A 10,319-nucleotide genomic window follows, 5' to 3' on the forward strand; every position below is an offset into this window, starting at 1 on the left:
AATTGAATTTTCTTAAATATTTTGCTGAACTACAGTATAAACCTCATCTTGAAGCCAGCTCTGGTGGTAATAATAAGCCTATTTATTAGCAAATTATTGGAAAAATTCAGTTCAGATGCTTATTGTGTAAATTACAATTTTTTATCCTCATCAATTCCACTGAGACTTCCCTTTTAAAGGTCTGTGATAATCTTTTAATGGTATCAGGTCGGCCTTTGACCATACTATGTCACTTAATAGGCTTAAGGACTGGTATCTCTGGCTCGGCATTAAACAGCTTTTCCACATATTTATCTGGCAGGAATTTATTTGTTAGCCTGAGTTCTCCTCTAACACTATTTTTCTAAACTGTGGGGTCTTGACTGTTCTCACTTTTTATTACTTTGATAATAAGTTTGTGGATATATGTCTGTGAAAAACACTTTATGAATCAATTTTACTTTCTTATTTTTAGTTAAGGATAGACAACATTAGCAGTTTTTGGTAAAAACTGAACTGAACCGTTTGTGATTAGAAATAAAAACAAAAGAGAAACGTGATAATAAAAAGACATCCAGACATTAATTGCAAGGTTAATCCTGTGTGATGACCAGAAACGCTGCACCCACAACCACCACCCTCATTGCATTTCAAAATTATGAAACGCAAATTCTTTCCAAATATGCATAAATTCTTAGGGATACTTTCCCTTGCCCACCATGTTCGGGTAAGGGACGTGAACATTTGGAGAAGGTGGAGTCAGGTGTTAGTGGACCTGTGGAATTTTGGTGAAGGGGACAAGGAATCCTGGGAATGTCGCAGGGTTGGAGGAGAGCTGATGGCTCATGTGCTAAATGTGATCACAGGTCCTGATGGCTTGAAAAGGACAAAAATGACAGCCCCACCCTCCCCTGCATGCAAGCATTTGACTGAGTGAAGATTTCATTTTACATGAATGGGGTATAAATGCTCTTTTTACCCTGTTTTGTGAGCGAACCTTAGACACAGATCTAGACGGTGGGATCCTACAGACATTGTTGCTCAGAAACTCCAGGAACTTTTGAAAGCTGTGTTTGAAAGCTCATGCACTGGTTGTAGTTAGGGTTTTAATCGGTGAAAGATGTCAAAATTAAAGGAAAAAATTATGTCTTGCAGCAAATTGCAGCTTGCATGATGCACATATTGTAAAACAGGCCTCACAGTTCCAAAAACAACTCACATTTGTTGGCTTTGAGTCATTTATTTCTCTTTTCGATAGATCAGACCAGCCTTTGAATCAGATAAGAATTAGAAATTTTCTTTCTTCTAGTATAGAAAATTGAGAAGTCAAACAAGCGGTTGGCAAATTTTCACTCGAGTATCACATTCCTGGATGGATGAACGTTTTAGTACGAGTGAAAGAAGAATCAAATTTTTCATGACTTCACGATGAGGTACTGAACTTTGCTGTACGAGCTGGGCGATGATTAAAACTTAGACTGCATTGTGCTTTTCAAGTAAACATGTTTTCAGATGACTGATTTCACAGCTCATTATAAGCCAATACAAACAAGTAAGATATTTGACCAATTCAACAAAGTTCAGTGTACTGAAATGTTCATGGTTGCTGTATTGACAGAGTTCAGAGGCAATTATGAGACTTTTGTACATCTAGATCTTCTGTATAATGAAGCCATATGTCATAAGTTGGTGTTCTTGCTAACAGAAAAGAAAAAATAAGATTAGTACTTTAAAAGATCACAGATCAAATAAAACCATAAATATAAACCATGTCAGCCAAGGATCTATTGGCTGATCTTTAACATTGCAGGAAATTTCTCTGATCAAACTTCAGCTTCATTATTTTAAATCTAAAAGAATTAATTAAATCTAAAAGAATTAATCTGTTAATCTGTTTTTCTGTCTTGTTGTCCTCATCCTTTCCATTTGTCCTTGTACACCAAGTGGTTACACCACCATGTCGGTCATCCCTCCAGCTGATGATTGATTCTCCCTGCACTCTCCTAATCTAGTCCCATTTTCTTTTAGTTCATCCCTCTGACCTGTCCCAAGCAGATTGTTTCCTTCGTGGTGTCATTTTTCAGGGCTTTCCTAGAGAACTCGGGAATAGAGCCCGACTTGTCCATTAGTTATATTAGCACCTCAGTGGGGAGGCTCTGGTTCCTTTTCCCCAGGCTGGGAAGGACAAAAGCTTGGGCCTGCCTGCAATTGTCCACCTGTCAGTCAGAGTTGGTGGCAGCCAGAAAAACTGTCAATGCTCAGATCCTCAGATAAGAGTCCTGTGAACCCGGCTGTGTGTTATTAACTCTGTTAACACACTCGTCCATGTTACAAAAAACAAGTAAGAAAAGCCACTTTAAAAAACAACAACAACCCAGTAAATTATTGCTGTGATTTTGGTGTATTTTCTCTTTTTCTGAGTACTAAAAAATTACTGTAGCTATTTTCAAGATTTGGTCACTGTTTGCTTTGTAAAATAATTACTTCAGTGTGGTGAATTTGATGTTAATTTAATTTAATGAGAGGCTATTGAGCAAAGAGGCCATTAGGTTAGTTGACTCAAACCCAAATTTTACATCATTACTATCCGATTTTTAATGAATCACTAAGAATAAAAAAAAGGAGCATGTAATCATAGTTTTTGCTTTTTTTTTTGTTAACTTAAAAAATTTGGCTCAGTAGCGTCAACAAACTCTGGTTTGTTCAATTCACCAGCAAAACTAGCTTTGGTATTTAATATTTCTAAATTGGCTTCAGGTTTTTTCTTGCACAAAGACAGGAAACAAATGAAAACAGTTTGCTGGGTCAAATTACAGCTCCAACACTCTCATACCAACACCTGGAAAGCTCTTGGAATAACATTTTGAATATTGTTTGCTTAATCTATAAACAAACTGTTACAGTCTGTGGTTTTATAGGGAGTTTAACAAATGTTGTGGGTGGTCAGACAGCCTGCTGCCAAGGAATACTTCCAGCAAGCAATTTCTATTGCTAAGCCAGTTGTTGTTTTACATTTCTTCCCATTTACAGATTAAACAAACACTATAACGCTTGATAATTAGAAAGCTTTCGAGGTTTTGGTGGTGTGTCTTTGAGCTTCTCCTCATGCCCAATTATTCCCAGTCTCTATGCTAAGCTACAGAAAGCTAAACGAGTCTCTTGCTGCCCTAGCTTCACAGTGACCACAGACAAAACATAAGCAACATTAAAGAATCTGTAAAGTTTCTTTAAGTTAAGTTTGATTGTGCTACTTGTTGAGTAAATGCTTCCCCTTCTTCCAGTTTTTATGTTAGCTTGTGCTAAGCTAAGCTGCTATATCCGATGCTAGCTTTATGCTTAGCAAACGGAAAACAGATATCTTAAAGTCGGGAAATATATGTGTATCCACATATGTTAAACTTTCCCTTTAAAGAGAATTAACAGCACTATGCTATATGTGTGAAATGTATTTATTTGTTTTTCTTTGCTGTTCTTTTCAGTCTTTGCAGAAGAATGGACAAATCTCCAGCATGACTAGCCTGAACGGACACTCGGAGGACAACACGCTAGCAGAAGGTGTGTATGCGTGTGTGTTTCTGTATTGCTTGGAGTGTTTATTTACTCTTTGTGTGACTTTGGGAGCTGTTTCTTTGGCGAATGTGGTTAAGCGGTGACCATGTGTGTGGGTGTTTGTGTCTGGGGTTTTGTCCTATGTCTTAAGCAGCAGCAGAAGGTAAGCTTGTTTGTGTGAGGTCTGCTTTCAGTGTGTGTGCGTGAAGAATTCTTGTGTGCAAATGTCTTCATGGCTTTGCATGATCTAGTTGATACTAACCTAATCCCTTTGTCAACACACAAGGGACAGCTACATGAGCTTTTCTCACTGGAGCCGCACACACTCGCTCTTACATGCCCACATACCAAGATACTCCTTTACTCTCTTTTTTCATCTTTAGCTTAGCAGTTTACTGGATTCGAACTGAACTTGCATTCGCTTCTTTTGTGAATATACATATATCTCTTGAAAAATGGCAGAAATCTAACTATTTTATTCAATAAAATTAAGAGTAACATTTATTTCCCAAAAGAAAATATAAAAATATTGATTGGTAGAAGATTCTTTATACAGAAGTAAGCCTCATTTGTTATTTTCTGACAAATGAGACCTACTAAAGAGAAATGGTTTATTTTGAAAGATATTCTAAGGAAATTGTAAATCAGTTATCTTTTAAAAACATTAAACAGTAATAAACTGTGTAAATTTGTTTTAACATGTGCATCAACCTGCTCTGTTCATCTCCTGCAGCGCCTGTCCATCACTAAAGCTGCGTTTGTTTATTTTTAATGCTTTCTCTATCGTGTCCCGCTCAGTCTGGGATGGCTGCAAGGGCACGTACGTCCTCCTTAAATATTTATCAGGCCATGACCCAGGGCCCCGCACAAAGCAACCTGTGCACTTCATAATATGTTATGGCCCAGGGGAAGGAGTAACCCTACACTACTTAAAACACAGAGATATGTCACATACCACTCTGTCAAATAACCTATTTAATAAGGTATTTAATGAAGCAAATCTGTCCATCCATAGAGTAACCCAATACTCTTCTCAGTGCCGAAGTACAGATTGCATGAGTTGATGTGGCATGTAGACTTGAGCGAGTAATTCTGTTGGGAAAGTAGTTGCTTCTGTGGCCCTGTACTCTAATTTAATCACTATTTGGAAATTTATAGAGCAGAAAAGAGGGTATTCAGATGTTTACCTTATTGGATGTACTTGGGTCGTATGCACAAATAGAAACTGCTGATTAGTTAATTTATTTGTAGAAAACCAAATAATTTAATTTAGGTTAAAATAATTAAATTTTTTGAACACAAGTGACTCGTTTGTTTCTGAAGACCTGATTTTCTAACCCTCGATCTTAGACTTTTGGCTGTAGTCAGTTTAAAATCATCTGTGATAAATGAGGGGTGTCTCTAACAATATACCCTGATTTTTCTTCTTTTTCAAGATTTTTTTTTATTAATTAAGTCTTTAAACTAGCGATTAAGACCATGACCATCAGGAAGGTACATACTGAAGGTCGCAGATCAAGTGAAAAACTTGGTAATTTTATCCTTAACCTCTTTAAATTTGGGCTTTTTTAAAGCCAGAGGAGTCACCTTGTGCTGGCCGTTACACAAATTTGCTTTAAAGCACTGCCTTCACCCAGGCTTAAGATCCGTGGTCCATCCTGCTAATTGTTCCAAATTGGAAAGTTAAAAATTTACATGGAGATTCACTTGAACCCAATGCATATATATAATATTTCTTAAAAAAAAGAAATCAAATTTGTCTTTTGTTTGACTTTGACAAAAAAAGAATGTCTTATGTGACCCCATTCCACCTGATGTTCTCAGTAAGCCGGACCTAAACAAAAAAGACAAAAAACTGAAAACATCAGAGGTTCTGAAGAACTTTCAAGGCTACAGATTAGAAGAGTACAGGGGAGTGAAAGGAAGAGAGATACACAATACACAGAGAGAGAAGATAGAGGAGCAAAAGGTATGGAAGAATTTCACATCCCAGCAGCGCTCTTCCTCTTGCGCAGCCTGATAAAGGCAGCAATGCATTATGGGACACAGGAAGAGAAACAGAATCTTTCCGATAACAGCAAAAAACAACAAAAGACTGGATGTAGATCAAAAGACCCGACACACATGCAAACCCACAACCATAATCTCTCTCTATCAGGTAAAACAGAGTGTTTATAGTTAGGAGGCCAGCCCAGGCATGAAACTCCCCAAACACATAACACACAAGCCAGTAGTGTAGTGGCCTAGTTGAAGATGCCTCCTAATATGATAAAAATCCATATGTAGGTGATCAAGAAGCAAAACATATATGTTAGATATATGTTTAGAAATGATATGTTTAGCATATATGTCAAACTCAATTTCCAGTACCTTTGTCAGCAGTCAACACGCATGAACCAGCCACTAACTAAAGTAGTATATAAATAAATAGCATATAAATAACTGAATTCAGCCTAGTACCAATTTACTCAAAACTTGAGTATTTGTGAAAGAGCAAATGTATGGTCTAGTGTAGATTTTATAGGGCCATTATATTTTTATCAAAATGTGATAGGAAATTCTCTACATTTCTATTTGAAAATCTTTCCTTAACCTCCTAAGACCCAAACTCCTCCGTGGCATTCATTTTTAATTGCTCTTTGATATTTGGGCTGACTGGGACCTGATGAATGTAAAAACAAAGAATTACCCGATTTTTTTTTTACCAAATTTTTGTTTCTGAGAAAAATAAGAGCCACATATGAGGATATTGGTCTAAACTTTCGATAGCACAGTGGCAGTATAACATCCTCGTAAGTGGATATCAGGCCCTTGTAGAGCAAAATTTAGTATTTTGGTCTAAACAACCCAAAATGTGATGTCCACATATGTGGACGCCAGGTCCTAGGAGGTTAAGGCTGCCAGAGGCTTTGAAATTAAGGGTTTTATGACACTATCCCAGGTAGACAGAGAGGAGTTCAATAAATATTGCATGTTTGTAAAGTTCTGAAGAGGCACTCTGAATTTTTGGAGGCAGGAAGATTAAAAATAGGTAAAGAGAGGAAACAACATAAATGATGCAGCTACCGATTACGTAACCCAGTGCAAGGCCTCGACCCTACAAAACTAGCTCCAAATGCATCAACATCACTTCATTTTTTTGTCTCCCCTATCGCTTTTTGTGTACAGTTTTTAATTATATTAGCAACAGGATAGATTTTTATGTGCTCTGTTTTCCATTTAGATGTGCGTAAAAGCCTGCATGTGTGATTCAGGGGTGTGGATGAGTTAGGGGTGTAATGGGAGCCTAAAGAATGACATGAAAGCTGAGGTAATTCACTGGCCAGAGCATTGAGAGACCCTCCCAGATGGCTCACAGGCTCAAAAAAAAAGAGGACAGATTAAGTTTTGTGGAAGCCTTCAGAAGGAAGATACTGCTGACTGTGTGAGTGTGTGAATGCGTTCGGAGATGCCTGTTTATCTGCAGTGCGACCGGACATCATTTGCTAGTCAAATCATTTGTCTGTTTGTTACATTCCACCCACGGGACTGGTGGGTGCGGTCACCAAACTGAAGTCAATTTAAAGAACGCATTCATTAACGTGTGTGTGCGTATCAGTTTTAGATACTGTAAGAAATGTAACTGGATTTAAAGCTTTCTGTCATTCACTTCAGAAATGCTGCTTCAGAAATTATGTTGAAATGTGTTTATAATCATTAGGCTGAGTCACTTCTGGGTTTATAGGTTGTTTAGAAAGACATCACTCTGAGCTTAAGCCATTTGCTTGTTCTGACGTCTTATAGACTAAACAATAAAAGTAGTGGACATGCTAATAAATACCGACAGCTCCTCGTCAGAGCTTAGTGATTGTCGCACAAGGAAAAGTAAAGTAAGCAAAGGTTTTTCAAGTGCTGCTGGTCCCTGCTAGTTCCCTTGTGTCTTCCTGTACTTCGTTTTTATTACTTTTTTGGTTGCAGGTGTAAACTTTAACATTGTGTTGCAGTCTGGTAGGCATGTGTGTGATCGTGTTTAATGTGAAGCCATGATTTCATCCCAGGATGGGCTTGCTCGGGCTTGGCTCCGGGGAATACATGACTGCGTTGCCAAAATGTTCATCATGCCTGTGGAAGGGACCTCTCCCTCCACTTAAGCTGTGTCTGATCTCTGCCAGTAAAGCTTCGAGTTCCTAACACAATCCAGCCGCTGGATTGCTCCTCTTGGATTCCTGCCCCATATTACTTTTACATTCCAACTGACAATACTCATTACAGTCGACAGTTGTGGTTCAGATGTTTTGTGCATCTTTTTCTACTGCCCTTACAGTACTGGAAGGAATACGTGCGCTCTTGATTTGTACTGTGAGTGCGAGGAGGCTGCAATCCATTAACTTGCCTTGAGATGTCAAAAAGATTTCTCCAGCTACAAATAAAGGAAGATGTCCCACAGGAAAGTGTTAGAGAGGCTGAGTTTTATACCGGAGTGCTTGAAAGCCCCTCGATCCCCCAAGATCCATCGTTGTGCAGTTATGACTGCAATTATGTCCATTTGTGCTGCATGTTTTATTTAGTCTTTAGGTATGAAGTGGGTGCTTCAGGGTAGGAGATAATAAGAGAACTCTATTAGAAAGCTGTCAGCTGCTGATCAGGCAGGAGGCTTTTCCCCTCCTAGTCAAGCATAGCTTGCAGCTCATAGGGGTAACAAAATGTTTAATGTTGCAGCTGTTTAACTCTTGCTCAGTTTTAAAAAGTCCACATGATCAGCAATGGAGGAACAGACAGCAATACCCCGCTGAGCACCAATCTACCGATGTTTGTTGGATTTTGGGTGGGTACGTTCAGAATTCAATTCAAAGCTCTGATTTCCTATACCTGCTTTCAGTCATGTCAGCAGCAGGCCTTATTATTGATTCCTAGACTAAAACCTTCATCTTATGACCTTTGAGATGTGAGCAGCTGAATACTCGCCACTTTAAGTTGACATTTCTGTGACATTTTTCTGTGTTCCTGTTTTTGCTTTGTTTTGTTTCTCTCTAACATCCTTAAGCCTGTAAGATAAAGCAGGATTTTCTTGATTTTCATTCCCTTCTTGCCAGGTCACATCACCATGGTAGCTTATGCTGTAAACCTAACCTGGTCTGGAGTTGATTATATTCTAGATTAGAGATTAGCCACCTACTGCCTAATCAGTTCTCTGGAAAATATCATCACCATTGCTGGAAGATCCCGCTGGAAGATTCAAATAGAAGATCACCTATTTGAATTCTGCTGGCTTTGTTTGATAACAGCATCAAGGTACCTTTATCAATGCTTAAAAAGCATTGATAAACATGACAAATATGTTTTATTTTAAATTTTCACTGTGTTTACATTTCTACAGCTTATTGCAAAAGTCACACAAAGAGGAAATTTATTATTTATCATTACTTTTGGCTGTTTAAAAAATGATGGTGTAATATGCAGCTGACAGGAAAGTGACCAGCGTCTGGGCTATCTACCAAAGCAGTTTATTAGTCTAATATATATTTTCCATCTACTCTTTTTAGCATCTAAATGCTCAGATATGTGTGCTGGCTATTCCCTGCTGTTGTTTGCTTCCTGCTGAGTGGATAGTGCACAGCTATTTTCATGTTTTTCATTAAAACATGTTTGTGCTATAGCTGGAAGCAGGGTTTATGTTACTACGTTAAAACAAACCTAAAGAGTTACAGAAAAGAGGTTAAAGAACTTAGTGGAGCTGATCGGGGATTCAGTTTGGACTGCTAATTATCAGTATGGTGAAACTGTGAATGCCTAATTTAACATTCAACAAAGATATTTTAATCTGTGATTAAATTAATGTAAAAATGATTTATTAAAGTAGCCTTAATGTACCTTGCAGATGAGTAGAAACTGAGAAAGAATCTTTTTTGCCTCAAAGGTAACCCTCGCTGCACACTTTTAACTCTTAAAATTCCTGATCATTTATTAAAATTCATGCAAGAAAACAATCGTAATCGTATTGTTTTCAAAATCCACCATATTCAAAAACTAGAGCTTTTGAGCCAAACCACAGCATATGAAATGACTAAATTAGGTTGTCAGCTCAGCAGCTTTTAAGTAATAGTCCTCAGTGCACCGGACCTAACAGTTCAGTAATAATTAGAAATTTATGGTAGGCTCCCATCAGAGCTTTCAGACCCCCACAGGACCTGCTCGTCTCCATGGGCACTCCTCTCTCATCTTCTCCGGCATCAGGGAACCTAATCTCCCTCTCCCTCCCTAACCTTCTTCTGAAAATGGGCCCAAAATATGTTTGACCCCTCCTCCCCTCCTTCTTTAATGAAATTATCGAGACTCTTCCTAAGCAGTATGTATCCATAAATTATCATTAGTCATTTGTACCTTAAAATTGAGAACAAAATGCTTCTTAAAAAGGTACCAGGAATTAGCCAGTGAGACGAGGTTTTTCACGTGTTTTGGCAGACATTTAGCATAACCGTCTTGGTGCAGGATACCTGATACTTGTACAACTGAGACTACCAGCAGTTGTATCAACAAAAGTCACAAATAATCCAAATTGTTGTGGAATTATTTCCCTCTGTGAGCCATTTCAAGAAAACTTTGATTTGAACGATCAGTTGAAAGTAAATGTAGGGTTCGGATCAGCATTTTTATACATCAGTCACAGGTAAATGAATATTTGCCAAAAGCTAATGTTAAACAGACACTGGAGTAAGAAAGGAGGATGAGCAACGAGAAAGATCATAAAGGAACCTGAACATGTGAGCCACCTTTGGGTTGAGCAACATTTAGTAATCAGCATTGTGTTTTTT

At 38.1% G+C, this 10,319-nt stretch overlaps 1 protein-coding gene across 1 annotated transcript in view; it reads left to right on the plus strand.

Annotated features, from left to right (window-relative positions):
* Positions 1-10,319, plus strand: part of akap12b (A kinase (PRKA) anchor protein 12b) — a 58,095-nt gene that overhangs the window by 31,037 nt on the left and 16,739 nt on the right. Inside the window, exon 2 of the mRNA XM_005734482.1 lies at positions 3,459-3,534. Within this exon, the coding sequence (XP_005734539.1) occupies positions 3,459-3,534 (76 nt within the window). The remainder of the gene's footprint in view (positions 1-3,458; positions 3,535-10,319) is intronic.

The sequence above is a fragment of the Pundamilia nyererei genome, unplaced genomic scaffold (assembly GCF_000239375.1).
Source record: "Pundamilia nyererei isolate P.nyererei 1_Seehausen unplaced genomic scaffold, PunNye1.0 scaffold00058, whole genome shotgun sequence".
Lineage (NCBI taxonomy): Eukaryota > Metazoa > Chordata > Actinopteri > Cichliformes > Cichlidae > Pundamilia > Pundamilia nyererei.